The following is a 22,713-nucleotide window of genomic DNA, read 5'->3' on the forward strand; positions in this document are numbered from 1 at the left end:
TTTAGTAGTAAGAGAAATGGATGGGACCACCACCACCACCACCTTGGTCTGGGCCACAAATTTATAACCCCCTTTGAATAGTTTATAACGCCAGTTGACACAATGAAACAATAAATATATAGCAACAATTATTGATGGGTATACATATATTATTCTACACACCCTTTTTACGCGTACAAATACGTACCAGTGGCAAGCATGCACCATACCACCTGCCCACCTCACATCACATGCATCGGTCTGCTCCATTATGGCTAATTCATGCCATTTTTTTTTTCTTTTTTCTTATGTAAATATAATCTCTCGAAAATCCCAATAGTGTAACAAAAAAATATTAGTTTATTTGATCATTAAAGGATCATTTAAGACATCGATCATATATTGATTCTTTCTTTTCTTTTTTTAGATTCATCCCATATTATAACGTCGGAAAATTACCACGTGAAACAAGAGAATTTAGATATAAAATATGAGATTTGAAGCATTATATATCTAAAATGGATGAATGTTGGGCATATAGCTAGGTAGATAATAATTATATATCATAGGCAACAAGGCAAATAACTGATGGATGGATCGCCACATTTTTTGCAATATATATGGCTGCAAAATTTGGTGCATTTAAAGAAGACTGCTACTTAAAATTAATGTAGGAATTTAGGAAGGTGACCCAAAAACTTATATATATTGTCAGGCAACAGATATGAATTGGGGTGTTTGATAAACAAGAATAAATTGAACCCAAAAGAAAGAACCAAAACAACTGATACATACGCTTATGATTTAGACAAGTTTCTTAAATTCCTTTGGTAGTTAGGGTTTAGAAGACAAAGACTTTGACATGACATTAAATTTTGAAGTTGATATTACTGTGTAGCTGCCGCCGCCACTATTGGGTGCAGAACACTGGACGCTGCAGCAGCAGAAACACACAAATGAACTGATAGTTGCAGCTATAGATAATGTTGAATTTAATTAGTTATTAACTGGGGACTTGCTGGCTTGTCTTAAAACACCATTTACTCTATGTAATTAGTAATTGCATGACATGCCCGTCGTATATTATCTGGAAAATGGAAATGTATGCAATTCATTGCCCTGAATGTGAAGTTTATTTTATCAATATGACAGTTAATAAATTTTTTAAAATGTAGGACAAATCCTCACATTTAGATCTCGCTCTCTCTCTACTTCTCTTCTTCTCCAGTATGGTAATTGCGGCGATGGCAAGAACTTTTTTCTTCAACACCCAATGTCTTCTTTCCAACACCTTTAGAAACCTTAGCGACCTACCAATCATCTTGTTCAACCAACTCTGAAAGAGATCCTTGCCAATATCATTACCATCAAATGTCAAAAGAACAGAAGATCCACCCAAGAAGAAGAAAAAAACTTGTAAAAAAAAAAAAAATATATTGGCAAAACGGGCCTTAAAAAATCAACTTTTAGGCTTTTACACCTCAAAATAGACTTATCATCTATCTGGCTGCTGAAGCCCATCAGTAGCGGCCCATATAACAGTTAAACAAAGCCCAGGCCCAAAGGGACTCCATCTTCATCATCTTCATCATGTAGGTGAACGTCTAATTGCAGCTTTTCGTCGAAAATATGGAGTGCACTGTTTTCAGAAGCTCCTCCTCTCTGCTTCCTCTCAGGCCCTCTTCGTCTCATCAGTTTCAAGGCGCTAAATTCCCTCCAAAGCTCAGATTGTCTGTTCTTTCGGTACCCTTCTGTTTATCTTTTTCTTCTTTATATTCATCGATTGTCTTCAGTGTTGAGAAAGTGGAGATTAAACCCTTCGAACTCTGTGGATTATCGTCAGAATCGTCGTCTAGGGATAAGGAGCTATCGTGGGCCGGATGGAAATGGTTCCGGTAATGGGTTTCCGATCGCACCCGACAAGGTTTTCATAGAAGAGGTACTTTCATCTTCTTCTCAGGTTGTTAACTTTGGTATTTAGGGTCTTTGTTTTCTATTCCCCAGGAGGCATAAATTCGAGCTTTTCCATGAATTTTGGTACTATTTTGAAGTCGGTCTCGTTTGTGAAGTGGGAGTTTCTGGGGTTTTCTGGCTTCTCTTGCTTTAAATTAAGCTGTTCATGTTATGGGTAATGATTTTGATCAATTGAAGAGTATAGCGCTAAAATGATCAGAATCTTTCAGGCTATTGGAGCTGAATACGGAGAAGGTTTTGAGACTTTCAGACCAGATGGACCTCTCAAAGTTGATGTGGTAAGCAAATATTCTGTCATTATGTAATTTCCATACATACAGCCTACAAACAATACAAACACACATGTTTATGTGGGAGGATGCATGCATATATACTCGTCCGTATACAATTGCCTAAACAAAATTTGTCCCAACTCCTGGCTTCTTTCACGGAGCCTTTTGTTCAAATTATACTCGGTTAATTACAATTTTAGTTGAACTAGAAGCATGGATCACTTTTTGTGTTTAAATTGATTAATGTAAGGTTATTCTTTTGTGGCCTTGATATTGAACCTTGTACATATTGTTGATCACGCTGCAATATTTTCTCAGTTACTTATGGGTGTTAATTTCTACCGCATTCAGGATTTTCTGAATGACCGACTACAAGAGGGATTTCTTCAACGAATCCGCTATGCCATGAAACCTGATGAAGCATATGGTCTTATTTTCTCTTGGGACAATGTGGTGGTAAATTTTGAACTTGAACTTATATTTTAGTAGACTCTTCAGAATTTATGTTATGCTAAATCAAATGATAGCATCAAATTTATCACTGAATTTCTGGTAGCATAAGGTGAACACTCCCTGCTTATGTTAAGCTATTTATCAAAATGGTAATTGATTGACATTGGAAGGCTGCAATCTTGCAAAATTTGGGGTTGTTGCATGTACTTCCTACAGTAGTTACCTACACACTGCATCTAATAAGGGCTTCTGTAAACATTTATATCAATCACTCCTCTTTATTTGTCAAAATTAGAAAAGTAATGGAAAAAATAACATTAAGATCATGTTTTTATTTGACAACTTTGTTGAAGAGCTTATTCTGCTTCTTGCTATGAATGCTAAATGATATGTTTAATTCCATTTTGTTCTATCCAAGAAACATACTTGCACATTCATGAATCCCATTTTTTTGTGAGACACTTTAACTTGATGTCTAGGTTAATTCTTACTAGTTTCAAAATAAGTTTGTAAGATAGTAATGGGGCACATTACTGAAAGCTAAAAACATTAGAGCTCACAAACAACTGTGAATTTGAATAAGAGATCCATCATGGAATAAGAAGCTCAAATATCAATTTATTCTTTCTGAGATTCCTTCTTATCTTGATGTTGTTATACGAAGCACAGACAGTAAGAATATTTCATCTGCTAGAAAGATTTATTGGACCTCTTGGGTTACTTTTTAACTTTTTATGTAGTCTTGAAATGGAAAAGAGGACCAGATGAATCTGGATCAGTACTAAAGGAAGATCCCACTCCCAGTACTAACAACGGTAACAGATGGTGAACGGGGGTAAGAATGAAGTTGGGTTCAATTAGTAAACATCAATTAAGTACGCATGAGGCTTTCAGAAAATGAATTTACAGATGGTGAATGGGGGTAAGAATGAAGTTGGGTCCGATTAGTAAACATCAATTAAGTACACATAACACTTTTAGAAGATGAATTAGGAATATTATAAGTAATATGGCCGATCAATATGATACTACTGTCCCCACAAAAAAAAAGGATTGGAATGGGAGAAAACAATGATGATTGCTTCAATTTCTTTCTTTTTCTTTTTGTGATAATTTCCTGAGCTATTGTGCTTTTGGAACTATGATTTCATGTTCTCTTTTACTATTTAATTGGTTTATAACTTGTGTCAGGCTGATACTCGGGCCTTGAAGTTGAAAGCTTGGAAAGACCTTGCTTACGAAGAGGGTAATTATCAATATTCCCCATAAATAAATTTTGCCATCTGTGGATGTTTTTTCTTTGAGGCTTATAAAGGGTATTCAAACTTGAGTAGTTAAAGAGTTGTGGCAATTTGACTATTAGTGTTTAAAGAAGGCAATAGTAGCTGACTCTTTTTGAATTGCTTTTTTAGTTCTTGGTCTAATGACTAAGCTTCTCATCAAATAGAATATCCAGCTCTGGTGCAACATGCTGACTATCATCTTTCAATGAAGTAAAAAAGGTAGAAGAAAATGAAGAAAAGAATAAAGAAAGAAAAGGGGAGAGAGGTGGTGGGGAATCAATAACAATCTCTATATTCATTCAATCAATAATTTGAATCCAAATAAACATGGAGGGGGAATCAATAACACTCTATATTCAATAATCAATAATTTGAATCCAAATAAACCTTTCACTTGTAAGGTATTTATTTTTATACTCACAAAACCTTACCAAACTAGAAATCCAAAATCAGAGTAGGAAACAAAATCAAGCTTTTCTTATCTTTCAAAAGATTCTAAATAAATAAATCCTGACTCATGCTAGCACAATGGCTTTGGTTGGTCTTCATTCACCAGAGAAGAGGGGGAGGAATTTTGTACTCACTCTTAGTGCTTGAGTTCCTGTTTTGCTAAGTTGTGAGGTTTTCCAAGGCCAATGTTGGACTCTGCCAACAAATCATGAGTATGCTATTTAAAAATTCTCTATCATAGACTCTCGTAACAGCTGAAGTACTTGTGTTGTCCTACCTCTAGTTTATTATGCACCCAATAGCATGTCTACTGATTCATTTTATGATATAATAAGTGTAATGTAAAATGCATATAACTGCCATTTTTGTGCATGGAATGCTCTATATTGGTTTATGAAATAGGAAGAATTCAAACTTATGACACATATTTACACTTGACACACTTATCTCATTCCAGATAATGAAATCAAAATCTGATACTTGCTGGAAAGGTAAAAACTACTACTAGAAGTAACACCTTCCGCTATGACATCCAGTTCTTTAAATCTGGTCTCTGTTAACCTTTGAAGTTATGTATTTGATGGCACCCAAACAAGGAATCTGGACACTCCTGACAGTAAATGTTCAGATCTTTGTAATGGATTGTCTTGAGACCTATTTTGTTTATTGGGCTGAGACATGCTTATACTCACCCACATAAAGTTTTCTGAATATTATATACTATCCATCAGCAACCCAATCCTACCACATCACCAAAAACCTTTCCTGGATTGATTTTGAGTTGGCAATGCGAACTATCATTTTATATCTGCTCCATCTAATACTGCTAGCTGGCAACCACAGATTTAGGGCAACATGCATGTCAACTTGCAAATTCCAAAATGGCATGATAAGCACTTGGCAGCAATATGTACTTTTATATATGTTTATTTGTCTTGTATTGATATTTGTTGAAAAGAAAAGTCAATATGTTAGTCTATGTCATAACAATCAATATATTATTCACAAACCTATTGTATTTCATCAAAATGACAAATTAAAGCAGCATATCATTAAAAAAAGGAAATGCTAACCATTGCCCTAAAAACTGGTTAATAATCAATATTCAAAGGGCAATGGTTAAACTTCAATAAATGCACCTTGTTTTTAGACAAGGTGCATTGTTTTCAATTCCAAAACAATTTTATTAGTTGATAAATATTGCAAGATATGATGCATTTATCATCAATTAATACAATTGTTTTGAAACTGAAAACAGTGCACCTTGTCTAAAAATAATGTGCATTCATTACCCTTAAAAAAGTTGTTTGATCAATCTGTAAACTGAAAGTCACTAAAATACATCTAAATTACACAAGCATAATGGATGAATGTTTTAGAATTGTGATTCTACTGATACATTTTACCATGACTAAAATTCATTTATTCTTTAATAGACAGTAAACATGATACATTTTTGTAATTTCCTTATTTCCTAGTAATATGCGTTTTCAGTAAATAGGCACTGCTTTCAAAAGAAAACTTACCAGATTTCTCAGTTACTTAAAAAAAAAAAAAATCTGAAGATGGTGTTGGAACATGCTACCTGAACAACATTAAGGTATGTATTTGTTCAGTTTAATAAGAATGAAAATTTGCTTCCCTTTCCTCCCCTCCCCTCTCTTCCACAGACATGGCACATACATGCCATTAATATTTTCCTGAGGACTAGGGCAGAGACTAAATGTGAGATTTTTATCTTATACTGCTCCTGAACGGTCACAAACAAATCTAAGGACCTGCTGGCCTTTTGGTCTCATTTTCTTGTAAAATATTCTATTTCATAAATAAGCTTGCACATAAAGATGTTTAAAAAAAAAAAATACTTTGGAGAAAATGATTCTCCCTTAGGCATTCCAGGCATGTCCATAATTTGGATATTTGTTCCAAGCATGTCATCATTTTATTTGAACACGTATTCTAGGCTTATTCCAAGCATGTCATCATAATAAAATAAACATGAAGAAATTAAGCTGATTGCTTGTCTAATACATGTCCTACGCTGTCATATTCATGTCTGTGTCCCTAGAGTCACTAGCAAGTGTGGTGCTTCCTAGACTTTTAGTGTCATAGAACTCGTGCCTTTTTTGACAATCTGACCCTGCAACCACTCTCTATTTCGTTCTATTATTAACTCATTAGCCACAAACTCAATCTAGCAACTTCATCTGATTCTCTCTCTCTCTCTCTCTCTCTCTCTCTCTCTGGTCAATTACTCTACCTGTTATCAGTGGCAGAGCCAGGACCTATACCTAGCGCGGGGGGGGGGGGGCATTTTATTTTTTAAATATAGTATGATGACATATCATATATTTGATTGAGTAAATAAACAACATACCAAGCCTTATTCCACTATGTGGGGATTCAATTGAGTAAATGAAGTAATTAAATTAAGACATAAAAGAAATCCTTACTTTTTAATGTTAAGTCTAAAATAGTAGTTACATAATAAAATACTCCAAACAATTGCCAAACTCATTAAAATAAGATGTACAAAAATTTTAATTAACTTACTAATTTTTCTAAAATTAATTATAATTGAAAACTGGACAAAATTTCTTTTATATGTAAATTCTATGTATATTGTCTTATTTATCTGAATGAGGATTTCATAAGGAATTATATTCATTTTTTTTCTTTCCCCTCAAAACCTGAGAAACAACTAAACATGCTTCATTTCCCAAACTGCTAGGTTTCTATATTAATTACATAAACTGGTATGGATTGCCAAGAAATTGGATTCACATGTAGCCACATTTAACGAGTATATAGATGATCCATGCAACGCATTTTCTCTATGATTCAGATCAATAGAATGGATTTTGGGTACCAAGGGGAATGAAAGGGTTCATGACATGCTTCTTCTCTTCAAAGACTTGTTCCAGTTGAATTGGTGGTTCCCATTGCACCAAAATCAGTAGAGATGTGGCATGCTCACCTACACTTGACACTTTTGGGCCTAAGCCATGCTGAGATATTTTCTTAGGCAAATGAACTTTAGACTTCCAACGTACTTTTGCTAATTGCAACATTGTTCTTTCTTTGTTTTTTTAAGCTTCTGCATCCCTTCATTTTTTATCATCCATGCGCACTTCCATCATATAAGGTCACAGTTGTTAAAAGTAAAACAAAATTACATTCAATGTTAGACGTCAATGCTCAATAAGATCTGTTTGGTACCACAAGGGTGGTAGCCCAGTGTCACGACCCTAAGGATTCTCAAGGATAGATTAGTAAATGTGAGAAAATAATTATGAGAAAAAACCTAAGGGACTAGTCTCTCTTAACTTATTATTTATAATAAGCATAATAGGTTTTAAATCTATGGGTTTAATCTAATTACAAATAAAACACACACATATAATAATTATAATATATACTAATAATTCTAACACTCCCCCTCAAGTTGGAGCATAGATATCATATGCACCAAGCTTGTTACAAATATATTCCACTCGAGCACCCTTTAGAAACTTGGTGAAGACATTTGCAAGTTGATCATTGGAGTTAATAAACTCTGTAACAATAACACATTCAACCAGCTTTTCTCTAGCAAAGCGACAGTCGATTTCAATATGCTTAGTCCGCTCATGAAACACTAGATTGGAAGCAATGTGTAAGATAGCCTGATTATCACAAATAAGCTTCGTAGGAGACACTTCACAAAACTTGAGTTCCTGCAGAAGTTGTTTAAGCCAGTTGAGCTCACAAGTTGCATTAGCAATAGCTCGATGCTCTACCTCTGCACTAGATATAGCTACCACATTATGTTTCTTATTTTTTCAAGAAACCAGATTTCCTCCCACAAGAACACAATACCCAGAAGTTGATCGACAATCAGAAGGAGATCCTGCCCAATCTATATCTGCATAACAACAAATATCTGTGTGTCCCTTATCCTCATAGAGTAGCCCTTTACTTGACGCTCTTTTGATATATTTTAGAATCCGGATAACAACATCCCAGTGAAAGTCACATGAAGAACTGAGGAACTGGCTAACTACACTTATACCAAAAGCAATGTCAGGACGAGTGACTGTGAGATAGTTCAACTTGCTTATTAGTCTCTTATACCTTCTAGGGTCTGAATAAAGCTCCCCCTATCCCGGCAAGAGTTGGACATTCAGATCCATTAGGGTGTCAATTGGTTTGCAATTCACCATACCAGTTTCTTCTAAGATGTCAAGTGCATACTTTCTTTGAGAAATAAAGATATCATCTCCTGATTGAGCAATTTCAATACCCAAGAAATACCGAAGTCGGCTTAGGTCTTTGGTCTGAAAGTGTTGATGTAGATGTTCTTTTAGCTTCTATATTCTAACCTGATCACTCCCTGTGATAATAATGTCATCTACATAAACAACAAGGTAGATGCATAAGGAAGAAGAATGACGATAGAAAACCGAATGATCAGCCTCACTTCGAGTGAGACCAAAGGCTTGAACCACAGTGTTGAACCTGCCAAACCACGCTTGTGGAGATTGTTTCAAACCATAGAGAGACTTCTTGAGTTTGCAAACTACATTGGACTCCCCCTGAGCAACAAAACCAGGTGGTTGCTCCATATATACCTCTTCTTGCAAATCACTATGAAGAAAGACATTTTTAATATCAAGCTGATAGAGTGGCCAATGATGCATAGCAGCCACTAGAGAGAAAGAGGCGAACAGAGACTATTTTCGCAACAAGAGAGAAAGTATCATTGTAATCCAGACCATATATCTGTGTAAAGCCTTTGGCAACCAAACGGACCTTAAGACGTTCCACCTGGCCATCAGGACCCATTTTGGGAGTGAATACCCAACAGCAACCAACGGGAGTCTTTTCTGGTGGTGAAGACACCAAATCCCAAGTACCATTTGAATCTAAGGCGTCAATCTCATCTAACATAGCCTGGCGCCAACCAGGATGGACAGAGCTTCACCTGTGGTTTTAGGAATAGAAACAGAGAAAAGACTCGAAACAAAGGCGCTATAAGAAGGAGATAAACGGTCATAGCATAAAAAGTTATAAATAGGATGGGAATTACGAGTAGACTGTGTACCTTTGTGAAGAGCAACATAGAGATTGTCGGGCTCAGGATTCGAGGCAGGAGGGACCACAGATTGAGAGAGCGAGTCAGGAGAGTCCTGGGCTGAAGGAATGCTGGCGCCGGTAGCGAGATGAGGACGACGATGATATGTAAGAAGTGGAGGAGCCATGGTAGGTGGACCGGAAAACGGTAGGGTAGGCGCCACAGAGGAGACAGACGGACCTGAGAAGGACAGCGGAAGAAAAGAAAAAGGAACAGGCAAAACTTGGTGAAGACTCTGTCAATCAGGCTGAGCAATCGAAAAAAAAGACTGATGTTTAAAGAATGTGACATCAACGGATAAAAAATAGCGATGTAGCTCAGGAGAGTAACACTTATAGCCTTTTTGCAATCGGGAATAGCCTAGGAAGATACACTTGAGAGATTTTGCAGCAAGCATATCTTGTCCAAGTGAAAAGAATACACAAAACAGATACATCCAAAAACACGAAGAGGAACAGAATAAAGTGGTTGTGTAGGGAACAAAAGGGAATGAGGAATTTGCTCTTGTAACGCTGAAGATGGCATGCGATTGATTAGATAACATGCAGTTAGAACAGCAACGCCCCAAAATTTAGTGGGAAGATTGGCATGGAAAAGGAGCGTTCGTGCAGTCTCAATAAGATGACAATTCTTACGCTCAGCAATACCATTTTGTTAAGGTGTGTAAGGACAAGAGGATTGATGCAGGATGCCATTAGCAGTAATAAAGGTAGTAAATGGAGAAGAAAAATACTTAGGGGCATTATCACTATGTAAGACACGTATAGAAACTCTAAAATGTATTTTTATTTCAGCCGTAAATGTCTGGAAAATAGAAAACAACTCGAACCGATTCTTCATAAGAAACAACCAAGTGCAACGAAAAAAGTCATTAATGAAAGTAACGAAATATGAAAAACCAAGAGTAGAATTGACGCGACCGGGCCCCCATACATCAGAGTGCACAAGGGAAAAAGGAGCCTCAGCCCTATTATTGACTTGACGAGAAAAAGAATGACGAGCATGTTTACCATGCTGACACGACTCACAATTAAACATGGACAATGAAGACAAACTAGGAACTAATTTTTTCAGTTTGGAGAGGCTAGGATGATCGAGACAATAATGGAGAAGATCTGGGGAAGCGGCACTAGTGCAAGCTACCGACGAACTAGGCACAATAAGATGATAGTGACCCTATGATTCACACCCGATGCCAATCGTCCGCCCCATACCCTGGTCCTAAACACAAATGAAGGTAGGAGTAAAGATAACAGAAGAGTTAAGGGTTTTGGTAAATTAGCTAACTGAAATCAAATTAAAAGGACTATCAAGAACATATAAAACATAATTTAATGAGAAAGACGAGGTAGGTGTGATTTGGCCTATTCCTTTAACTGCAGTTTTGGTGCCATCAACTAGGGTAACAGTAAATAAGGTATCAGAATAGGTAAGTGAGGAGAAAAGAAGTTCATTACCACATATGGTCAATGGCACTAGAATGTATAATCCAATGACTAACAGATGAGCCTTGAGCAACACAAGCAACGGGATTACCAGGATGAGACTGCTGGGTGACCTGGAACTTTAGAAAGGCATCATACTCAGCTGCAGACATAGGTATCAATTGCGAACCTGGTGGAGATTGAGCAGGACTAGGATTGCTTTGAAATACATGAGCTACACTGGTAGATGATATAGGTGAAGCAGTTGGCCAACCATATTTCTTCTAGCATTTATCCTCAAGATGACCCATTTTCTTACAAAAGGTACACTATGGACATGAGCAATTATTATTGTGTCCTCTATTTCCTCTTACGGTGGAAGCTTGAGACACGAGAGCTAAAGATTTGACTAGAGGAACAACATGAGAAGAAGATGACATATCATGTGCACCTGTCATATTCAACAACCTTTTGAAAGTCATTCATGGTAGGGGTAGCGAAGCTGGTTAAGATTTGATGCCTGATGGTGTTAAACTCTGGTTTCAAACCGAAGAGAGCAATAACCATAAAAAACTTCTCTCGTTGAGCAATCTGTTCGGGGCGGGTCGTAGTTAGAGGAAGAAGAGCATCAAATTCTTACATAAGAGCCCGAACCTGCCCCAGATAAGATTCTATGGACGACTCCTGGTTGAGATTCTTGATATTAGAAACCACAATGTACAAACGTTGGATGTCGTTTGTATAACACTCTTCAGCTTCCTTCCACTCATCAACACAAGTTTCAAAGGGGCAAAAGAGCTGCATGATGGAAGGATCAATAGACTGCCATAGGAGCTACATAACTGGGCATCAACTTGTTCCCATCTAACCCGATTCACTTCTGGCACACTTTCAGCCTTTGTGGTAAGATGATCTGCTTGGCCTTGCCCTTTGAACCACATTTTGACAGAGGCTGCCCATGAGAGATAATTGGCCGACCCCATCAACTTGACAGTGGTAATATTGGTTGTCCCAAGATTGGAGATAGTAAAGGATTGAGAGGTAGCAGGGGCAACAGGTGCCGAAGCAGGAATAGCATCGACAGAAACGACATTACTAAAATCAAACATGGCGAGGGTTTCGACATCAAAAGTAGCTTGAGGGGTGGCCCGACGATCAGATCTGGAGAAGCCAGAAAATATTGGCCGGCGAACGCACTGTCACGCATCGGCATGTGGAGATGGAGTCAGCAAGCGGCGACGGCGCGTGGGGCGCTTGGGTGGTCTGGCAGCGATGAGTCTTCAGCAGTCAGCTGATCTAGTGGCGACAAACCCAATGGTGGTGGCGGTGTTATCCAATAGTGGTCGGACAGTGGGGTTCTGGTATTGGGTAGTGACGGTTAGGGTTTTTTCTCACCAGTGACTGATACCATGTGAGAAAATAATTATGAGAAAAAACTTAAGAGACTAGTCTCTCTTAACTTGTTATTTATAATAAGTATAATGGGTCTTAAACCTATGGGTTTAATCTAATTACAAATAAAACATACACATATAATAATTATAATATATACTAATAATTTTAACAGTAAATATAGTAGTAGTTAGCTTACATGCATTACACAGTAATCGTAATTTTCTTTCCTTATAAGCCATAGCTAGAGGATGGGAAGGCATGTTTTGAATGATAATTGAATTCTCTCATTTTCCCTCTCATGAATTCTCTCTCAATGTCTCTCTGATCTCTCTTTTTCGATCCCTCTAATTGCCCTCTCCTTGTTGTTCTCTCTGTATTCCTTCCCCATTTCTTGTTGCATTTCCCTCCCTCTTAGCCTAATTCCCCCTCGATTTCTTCCAATTTCCTATCAAAACCCTAGGTACACAACACCCAGGTGGTCTTGCAATGAGTTATCCTCCCATGCAACCAGTGTTGGGAACTTGGGAGTGGCCTCACTCAACCATGTGGGTCCCATGTTCCCCCTACCCACGTATTGTTGAGTTTAAGGGCTGAAGGGTTAATAATGCTGCTATGGAAGCCTAGCAAGGTATCGTTGAACCCATGAGTTTAAGGGCTGAAGGGTTAATAATGCTGCTATGGAAGCCTAGCAAGGTATCGTTGAACCCATGAATGACACCTAGATGTTGCTCCTCAACACTGTGAATCTTGAATGGTTGTTGTCGGGAAGATTATGCCAGCTTTGATCGTGGAAAGCACAGATCTGCTGAACCTCATTGTGCTTCAGACAATGGACCCATGTAGCTCACATGATTTTTGTTAAAAGTTTTGAACAAAGACCTAAGAGAGTAGGGTTTTGACAGCTCACCTGTTTTTTTGTCAAAACACAAGGCACACGTTTAAGTGTCCTTCTATCTCTTGTTCTCTACATATACATTACCCAATGCTTGGCAGTTCTCTCTCTCTCTCTCTCTCTCTCTCTCTCGTGCGCGTGCACGCGTGCATAAAGGAAAGGGCTTAGGGATCCATTCAAAGAGCAAAAGAAGATGTTGCTTCTGCCAAGAAGAGTAATGCCAGCTTTAGATGTGGAAGGCACAGAGCTGTTGAACCTCAACATGGTTCAGAAGATGGACCCTTGTGTTGGAAACATTCTCTTTGTCACTGCTTATGTCACCATCTATGAGTTCAATGTTGTCTTCCCCTAATGGGTTCCCTTCACCTACTCTCTTCTCTCTTTTCCTCCATTTTGTTTCATTTACTAAAAGATGTTAGAAAATAGGAAAAGAAAAACACCAAAAATTCCTTGCTGGACTAATCTAGGGCAAATTTATGGAGTTTGAAATTTATTGTGTGTTGTTTTCTCAGTTGATTTGATTCTGATGCTTTGGTTGCACTTTTGTTGCAGTGGCAAAAGAACATTGAAGGGCAAATGTTTGTGTTTCTAGAGGTACTGGTGCTTGTATGCAAATTAAAGTTGTGGAATAAAATCATGTATGTAGGATCATTGATCAATCTGTGGTAGACCACTGTTTCTTTCATCGTTCTCAATTCATTTATCAACCACCCGTCTTCTTCTATAGTGAGAGCTTGTCATTGTTATCATTAATTCATGTGCATTAATCACAGATTCTATGGAGACTTAACTAATTATGTGCTATTGTTGTTCATATTTTTAGGAATATTGAACCACAATTCCAATTTATTGTTCTGAATGGGTGAAATATAGTTTCTTTTTTAGTTATAATAACTTTTGGTTAGTTGCTATAAGATGCAAGTAAACTTCATGATCTTTTAATAGTGGAGCAAGATTCTAGTGAAGCCATGATTTACTGTTAATAGATGCTTTAGAGAACATTGAGGAAGATTTTGAATTAAAAGTTGAACAACCCTATCTACTGTATCAAAATGTTCCAGGAGATATCAATGGTTTTATGATTCATTGGAGCATCTGGAAACCACAAATCTCTTTAGTTGGCTTTATTCCTGTCTATACATCTTTTATAAGACAGCAAATTACTAAGATAATGAGATGAAAAAGTGTGTTTCTTTACATTATACTAAATATATTACCATGTATTGACGTTTTGTTCATTTTCTGTTCTGACTTTTAGTATTCTCAGCTACCTTGAAGATTGTGACATTGGAGGTGCCACTTCATATGCGCTGAGGATATTGAAAGTAAACAAAAAGTCAATACATAGTAATATATTCAGTATAAAGTAGAGAAACGCTCACGCTTTCATTTCGTTGGTCTTATTAATTTATTCTATCATATTAAAGATGGAAAGATAGAAGAAAAATACCAACCAAAGAGGTTTGCAACTTCCTGGAGCTTGTTTGGATCATAAAACCAAATACCATTGATATCCCCGACCACATTCTGATACAACAGATGCGGTTGTTCACCTTTTAATTCAGAATCTTTTTCAAAGTCCACAAACCTATCTTTTTAACTGTAAACCATGACCTTTGAGCCACTAGAATCTTGTTCCAATGTTAAAAAATCATGAAATATACTTGCATCTTATGGAAGCTAACCAGAATTCATTACACCCAAAAAGAAACTGTACTTAGGCCAATCAGAACACTAAACTGGAATTGTGGCTCTATACTCCTACAAGTACGAACAACAATAGCCCATAACTAATTAAGGAAGTTCTATAGAATCCATGATTGATGCACATGAATTAGTTACTTACAATGACAGGTTCTTGTTTCAGAAGAGGAATAGTGGCTGTTAAATGGAAGAGAACAATGAAAAAAAAAAAAAACATTATTCTACCACATATTGACCAATGATCCTATATTTATATGATTTACTTTCACAACTTTAATCTGTATACAAGCACTACTACCTCTTGAGCACAAACATAAGCCCTTCATAATTGGATTCTAAAGTTGGATCAACTGAGGAAAAACGCATAATAAAATTTTGAACTCTAAAACTAGCCGTAGATCAGTCCAACAAGGAATTTTGTCTTTTGTTATTTTTCTTTTGTATTTTCTAGCATTTTTTTTTCAGTAACTGAAACGAAATGAAGCACTCTATGTAATGTATATATAGAGAATGAGAGATGGAAGGAAACTTATATGTATGCTCTGTTTCGACAAAAACCACGTGAGCTGTCAAAATCTTACTCTCGTGTCTTTGTTCAAAACTTCAACACAAATCATGTGGGCTGCAAGGGTCCATCATCTGAACACAGTGAGGTCCAGCAGCTCCATGTTTTCCATGTCCAGAGATGGTGTCACTCTTCATGGCGGCAGCGTCTTTTTTTGCTCTTCGATCAAAACCCTAGGCCCTTTCCTCTGAGAGAGTTGTTCTGATAAGAGCACCATCAAACGCCCTATGTGACGTATATTTAGAGAAGGAAGTAAGCTTACATGTATGCTTCAAAAAATTTCTCAAATATGAGATTTGGGGTTTGAACATAGATTTGGGTTCGAAATCTAGATATGAGTTTGAACACTAGATCTGTGGTGGGTTTGATCACATATCTGTGTTTCAAAACCCAAATCTGTGGTTGAACCCACATAGATCCAGGTTAGAAACCAGAGCTGGGAGAGAAATCCACCCATATCTGGCATGGAGGGAAATGAAAAGAAGAAGAAAGACTTACCAATCCCAGATCTTTGGTTGAGCCTGACAGATGTGGGATTTGAAATCTAGATACGAGCTTGAACCCTGGATCTGTGGTGAATTCAATCACATATCTATGTTTCAAAACCCAAATCTGTACATGGATCTGGGTGAGCCAGACCTGGGAGAGAAATTCACCCAGATCTGGCATGGAGGGAAATAGAAAGAAAGAAGAACATACCTTGGTGAAGACGATGAAGATTGAGTGAAGATAGAGAAGCAGCTGAAACCCGAGGGGGAGGGGGGTTCTGGAAGTAGTGAATAAGCGATATTATTTTATATATATACTAGAGGGGCTGCCCATGTTGTGCACTTGCAAATGAAAAAACAAAGATTTCAAATGAAGCTCAACTTCAAGGGGTGGTGCTTGGTAGTTGCAGTTTAATTTTGATTTTTTTAGACGAATTTTAAATGAAGATAATTCTTGGTGCAACATTAAGGTTGCTCTCGAGTTTGCTGTGACTTGTAGGTCATAGTTCAAGTCAGGGAACATCTTCTTTGCTTCTTGTGTTTTTTTTTCTCTATTTAAGCAAAATATATAAAGGGCATTTTTGGAAATAAAAATTTGATAGGGCTTCATAACACCAAATTTGGCATTTGCTTATATATTAGAATAGATTTCAAATCTTCAAACAACCACTATCACTATGTACAAAAGAGCATATGTCTCAAAGAAGGTAAAAAATAACTATTAATATTATATTTAATTTATTTCATATTTATGTAAAGTACCCATTTATATCCTTTTTAGCCTACAAACTTTTTAAAATTACAAATATGCCTCTTTTTTTGGTAGCCCTGAAAAATTTTAAAAATCTTAAGATAATTAACAATTTTGTATTTTAGTTACTTTATGACCTTTTTATTTTCAAATTGACCTGCATTTCTTATATTTGAATGGGGGTAGTTTTTGAAAAATATTTCAAAACATTTTTCCCTAACATTTTTAAAATATTTCAAATATGCCCCTTGCCAATTGAGAAAATGCTTTTCGATCACTCTTGATATGTTGGAAAAACCTTGATCTTCATTATCTCCGCACCTTGATTTTGAAAATTGCAACTTAGTTGCAATGAGATATTAAAGGACCTGACACTCTGCATATCTTCACTTGTCTGTAGACATTAGACTTAAATCTTTTATTAGTATGTAATTGGCTTTTTTTTCTTTTTCACATTAGTATCCCTGCTATAAAGATCATTTTAGTATTCGTATGAAAGAAAGGTTGTTTAAGCTGGTATCATCTTGTAAATTAATAAAATTATGCTAAAAAGTTACATAAGACCAGGTGGCTCTAAGGTTTGCTCTTCTTTTCAAATTTATGGTTATTATTAGTTCTAATGCAGGAAAGGAAATTCCTGAAGATGGTGATTCACAAAGACTCTTGCTTTATGCAGGTGCTGATCATGTTCTGCATAAGGTTTGCAAAGTCATGACCATTATAAGCTTTGGGCTCATACTTTCTATTTTAGTTTGTAAAGAAAATTCTTGCGGGGTTTAATTTTTTTATTTGCTTTATATTTCTTTTTCCTCTTTTTATTTGTTCATTTATTTTTTGTGGTCATAGATACTGATGTTTGGCAAGTTAAGATTCATGTAGCCAACACCACCTAGTGGGATTAAGGCTTGGTGTGGTGTGTTTTTCTCTTTCCTTTTTTCCTTTTTTCCTTTTTTTCACATAAGCATGCAATTGGATTATATCAAGGATCTGCAATAACCCTTTATCTTTTTCTCTAGTAATTGATAAATTCACTAAAACATATCCTGCCTCGGTGTATGTTATTTGCAAATGACATTTATTAGGGTATAAGACAAAAGGAAGTGTGAATACTAACCTTGAGATATGAAAACTTTAGAATCTAGAGATTTTTAGTTTGGCCAACTGAGACCAAATATATGGATTGTACTTTTAGTAAAAATAAAAGTGTGGATGATGCTATGGTGAGTCTTGATCTAGCTGTCCCATTGGTTTTGTCTTCTTGCACATTTATCAATCTGACAATGGGATCAAATTTGCTTTATGGGGTGAATGATCATCCCATACCTTTTGCTTGTCTTATGTATACCAAGTCTTTCAGTTTCATACCTCCCCCTCAAATACATAGGGTAGGTTGGCGTAGGTGAGAAAAGATCCAATCATCACACCAAAAAAAAAGAAGCTTTGTTTAGATATTTTAAATCAATCATTTGAAAATATGGAAGATTAGTGATGATGCCATCTATAAAATTAAGGTGGAATGGTTAAAATGGAGAAGTGCATTTTGCATTTTTTGTAATTGTAAAACTATGTAAATCTGAGGGATAAGTTTTATTAGACGTCTATAAAACCAGCTTTGTTGTAGGCATAGAATGTTGGGTAATAAAGCACAACACATGCAAAATATGAGTGCAATGAAGATAAAGGTGTTATGATGAATGTGTAGTCATGTAGGAAAATATAAAATTAGAAAAATATTTGTAAAGCCCGGGCAATGTTTTGTCAACTTGTTAAAATCATTTTTGTAGGCATAACTAATATTATAAATTTAATGAAAATAGTTCATTATTTTTTTCTTTATAATCTTTCTAGGATGCTGTATGAAAGAGCTCTGAAGTCTCAATTTTTAGTCATAGTTCTAATGATGGAGATCAAGAGTATAGAAGAAGAAGCATCACTAATCTACTATGAAGATACCATTCAATAAATAGTGATATTGGTGTGTAAAATATAAAAAATACCACTAATATAACATATGAGATATCCTTAAATCTCATTATAATACTAAAAACATTATTCTATGTATACACAAAAATAAGGGAACGAGTTTTGTTAGACTTGCAATTAGGCTTAATTTTGTGTTTTTATTTGTTATCCAATAACTTTACTCAAACAACATAACCATCACAGATACATGTGACTGTCATGTATCCTAGATGTTCTAAAAAATAAAATAATATAAAAATAGAAAATAGAACACATGAAACTTACCTTGGCATGACTAACAAGTATCTGAGTATAATAAGCATCAACACTAGCGTGGCAACCACTGAAGTATCCGTATCACCTGAGAATGTAGCAACCATAGTTCTAGAGCAATTTCAAGCTCACTGTGTTGTCCTGTGTCCTTTTCTTTTCCCCTTAATTCATTATTACTCTGTTGTGGTTCTTATGGTCCTAATCACTTTGTATCAAGTTTACATCTTCTCAGATGTACAATTTCTGTGCTGTGTAAGTCCATTTCAACCATGTTTCATCCTTGGATAACTTTGTAGACTCTTATTCATGACTAATTTCAGATAGTTCCCAGAAAAAAAAAAAAAAACTAATTTCAAATAGTGCTTTCTGTTTTGATAGTTTCATTCATGGACCTTGGGTGTTATCTGAATGTACAAATTCTGGTAATGAGAAACCCTTGGTGCTAATGTCTTTCATGATATAAAGAAAAACTGCTATTCAATTACTTAGTAGCTTTGGGCATGAAAATGGTAAAAGGATTTGAATATTTATCTCACACTCTTATTTGCTCTACATAAAGAAAAGTAACTCAAGTCAACCGGTTGATCTAGCAAATGTAACTACCGATAATGTCTCCAATGTAGCATGATTTTCTCAACCCAAAGCTGCCTGTTTCCTCATCTTGCAAATCCCATGGCAAAAAAGGGGAGAGATAGATACCCTATCCCTTTATATACATCTGTACAGATTGCCAGACACAGTAGGCTACAATTAGGTGAAAAGCTGGTTGTTTTAACCCCATTCTGGTGCTATCTGTTTGAACCTCTTCCACTGTTTCCTCACCGTCCATGCTGTTGCAGTTTAGTCTCATGCAGTTGTGATCAAATTTACTGGAAATTCTTTTGATCATAGGACCATATTTTCTTTCAATACCTTTGTTGATGTGGATCATCAGAAATTTTTCTTTTCACAAGGAAGAGAACTTGCTTGGTCCTTCAAATTTGGCATTTGTTGCTCTTTAATTGTCTCTACAAGACTGACTTTTTGGGAAGAAATTGGGCAGTGGGATGACTAGTGTTCCAGTATATTGAGAACCTCCACAAGGGCTATATTATGCATGTTGAGTTGTTTGGTAGGCCTTTTTCATACTTGCTCTTGCAAAAAGTATATTCCTTGCCTTTTGTTGTCATTCTTCTATGGGAAATACCTTCCATCATATTTTAATTGGAGTTAAAGATGAATAGTATTGGTTAGAAGCATTAGTAGGGGACAAACGTACTGCAGAAACTCATATGTGAACCTGAAGTTCCACTTTATTAATTATATACTAAGTTACTTTAGTATTGGAAGGTAATATGCTGTTGTTTGATTCTTCTCATCAAGATTAGTAACTGTTTATCTATCCCTGCCTCTTTTGCCAATATTCTTATAGAAGTATTCAAACTTTCAGATTTTACTCTGGGCGAAGGCAGAAAGTGAACTGGATAGACTGAAGCTGAGGCTTTCACAACTATATTATGACAATCTTCTTAAAGTCAGTTTATGGCCATTTCTCTTCTGGTTGTCATCTTTGTTATATTTGCAAATAAAATTAAAATTGATTCGTTTCTTTGTTTTCTTCATCATCTTCTTCAGCTTTCAGAACCCATGGATGGACTAGAAGAATGGCTGGATGCAGTATCTACAGCTCGGATACCTTGTGCTGTTGTTTCAAGTCTTGATCGCAGGAATATGGTTGAAGCCTTGGAGAGAATGGGGCTGAAGAAGTATTTCCGTGTCAGTAACTTTATTTAGGAATTGACTTCCCCTACCTCAATGTGCACACACTTTGATCTCTAGGGAAGTAGCATAGTCTGATAAATAAGGTTGATCAAGTTTTTACTGTATTTCTCTGCCAATCTGAAAGAATCAATTGCATTATTAGTCAGAATAGAAGTATCAATGCAAGTTCCTAGTTCTACATTCACCGACCTACTTCTATTTGCAATATTATTTTAGGGAGATTTCATGATAATACTAAATTGTCCTCATGAATTGCTTGAGTGCTGGATCAAATGATTGTTGTATGTTGCATTGGCCTGAAATTAGTGTTGTTGTAGGCGAAGTTGGAAGTCTTTCTTTGTCTACAGACAATGACAGGCATCTAAAATTCATATTTCTCAAATTTTCTTCTTTTATTCTTAAGGTAAAATGCTGAACACAAAGTAACATAGTACTAAACTTGCTTATCAGTTGCCTGATCAAGCCAAACATACATTCTATACCCTTGCCCAAGCATGGTGTGTATATCAGTATTCACACATATTTAAACAGTCTGGACAGGTTGACACAACTTTATGATCTAGATCTTTCTTATTCTCAGAGTCTGCGTTCCAGATTAATTCTCCTAATTGACCATCTTTCTGGAGTTGCAGGCAATTGTGTCAGAAGAAGATGGCATGGAATCAATAGCTCATAGATTTCTCTCAGCAGCTGTAAAGGTAATGTTAGAACGTGTCATGTAAACACTGCTAAAATTGTGGTCCATAATTAAAAATGACAATGAAAAGAAATTAAAATACTTATTGAGTCTTCCAGCACTCAATTTACTTGGAATGAATCAGCACTTGATAACTTCATTTTAGATGGGATATGAATGGTTATGGTAAAATTCTTGGAAAGGATCTGTCAGAAAATATGGGGCATCAGCATACCAAAAAATTTAGTTTGTATTTTTGTCTTTAGGAAGCTTATACTATTTTTCTGCATCTGTTGACACATTTTAACTAATTTCTTGCAGTTGGACAGGAAACCCTCCAAGTGTGTGGTGTTTGAGGATGATCCTAGGGGTGTCACTGCTGCTCACAACTGCACAATGATGGCTGTGGCATTGATCGGTGCTCACCCAGCGTATGTACTATTTTGTCTGTTGGAGAATAATCTTGTACTGACTGATTTTGGAAGAAAATCACGACTCTTCTTCCCATCTATCTTTCCTTTGTCTCTGGTTTTCTGGAGGCATTTGTGCAGGGAGCCAACACCAAAATCAGATCTACCAAAAAGCAGAATGCAAAGATTCATTCTTGTTAATCTGGCTATTCGACAACTGTTTGCTGATGTAGAAAGTTGAAAAAATGTGCAGGTATGATCTTGGACAAGCCGATCTTGCGGTTGCCAGCTTCAGTGAGCTTTCTGTGATTAACCTCCGGAGGTTATTCGCTCACAAGGGTTCCAATTTCATGGATTTGCAGAAGCAGATCATAGAGAAAACTCCGCCCAGAAGGAAGCTTACTATTGATACCATCCTCTGATCCATTTCCAACCCCACCACCCAAAATACTTTCTTGTAATTATGCGGCGAACTATCTTCTGATTTGTTCTTTTTATTTTATTTTTTTACCTTTCTTCCAAAGTGTAAACATGTTAGCATATTCACATTTATTTTTTGGATTCACAAGTGATGAATAAAAAATTGTTCAGTGTATCCTAATGCCAAGAATTTGTGCATGAACCCTCGCTATATGAAGTCAGTTTCTTATTGCCTGTGATGTCTGCTGGGAGTGAACTGTTATGTTTCCTTACTAATATTTGTTGATAGCTTGAACAAAGTACTGCAAGAAATGTTCATTACAACGCCTTCATAATTGTTCATAGCTTTTAGAAGTTGATAATAGGGTTTTAATATAGCCTGATGATGAGTCGACATTTAGCATGGGGGTATTCTTAGGTTTGGCTAAGTGTATGTAAATGTGAGTGTGAGGGGGCACCCTTTTGTGT

The 22,713-nt window shown here is 36.3% G+C and overlaps 1 protein-coding gene across 1 annotated transcript; it reads left to right on the forward strand.

Annotated features, from left to right (window-relative positions):
• Nucleotides 1–1,555: 1,555 nt before the first annotated feature.
• Nucleotides 1,556–22,479, forward strand: LOC127797119 (5-amino-6-(5-phospho-D-ribitylamino)uracil phosphatase, chloroplastic). Its single transcript, XM_052329682.1, has 11 exons — nucleotides 1,556–1,722; nucleotides 1,823–1,918; nucleotides 2,163–2,231; nucleotides 2,577–2,681; nucleotides 3,870–3,924; nucleotides 17,369–17,442; nucleotides 20,408–20,491; nucleotides 20,593–20,733; nucleotides 21,372–21,437; nucleotides 21,737–21,846; nucleotides 22,079–22,479. The coding sequence occupies exons 1-11, from the start codon at nucleotides 1,609–1,611 to the stop codon at nucleotides 22,245–22,247; spliced, it is 1,083 nt and encodes a 360-aa protein (XP_052185642.1). The 5' UTR covers nucleotides 1,556–1,608; the 3' UTR covers nucleotides 22,248–22,479.
• Nucleotides 22,480–22,713: the final 234 nt, after the last annotated feature.

This window comes from Diospyros lotus, chromosome 3 (genome assembly GCF_014633365.1).
Source record: "Diospyros lotus cultivar Yz01 chromosome 3, ASM1463336v1, whole genome shotgun sequence".
Classification (NCBI taxonomy): domain Eukaryota; kingdom Viridiplantae; phylum Streptophyta; class Magnoliopsida; order Ericales; family Ebenaceae; genus Diospyros; species Diospyros lotus.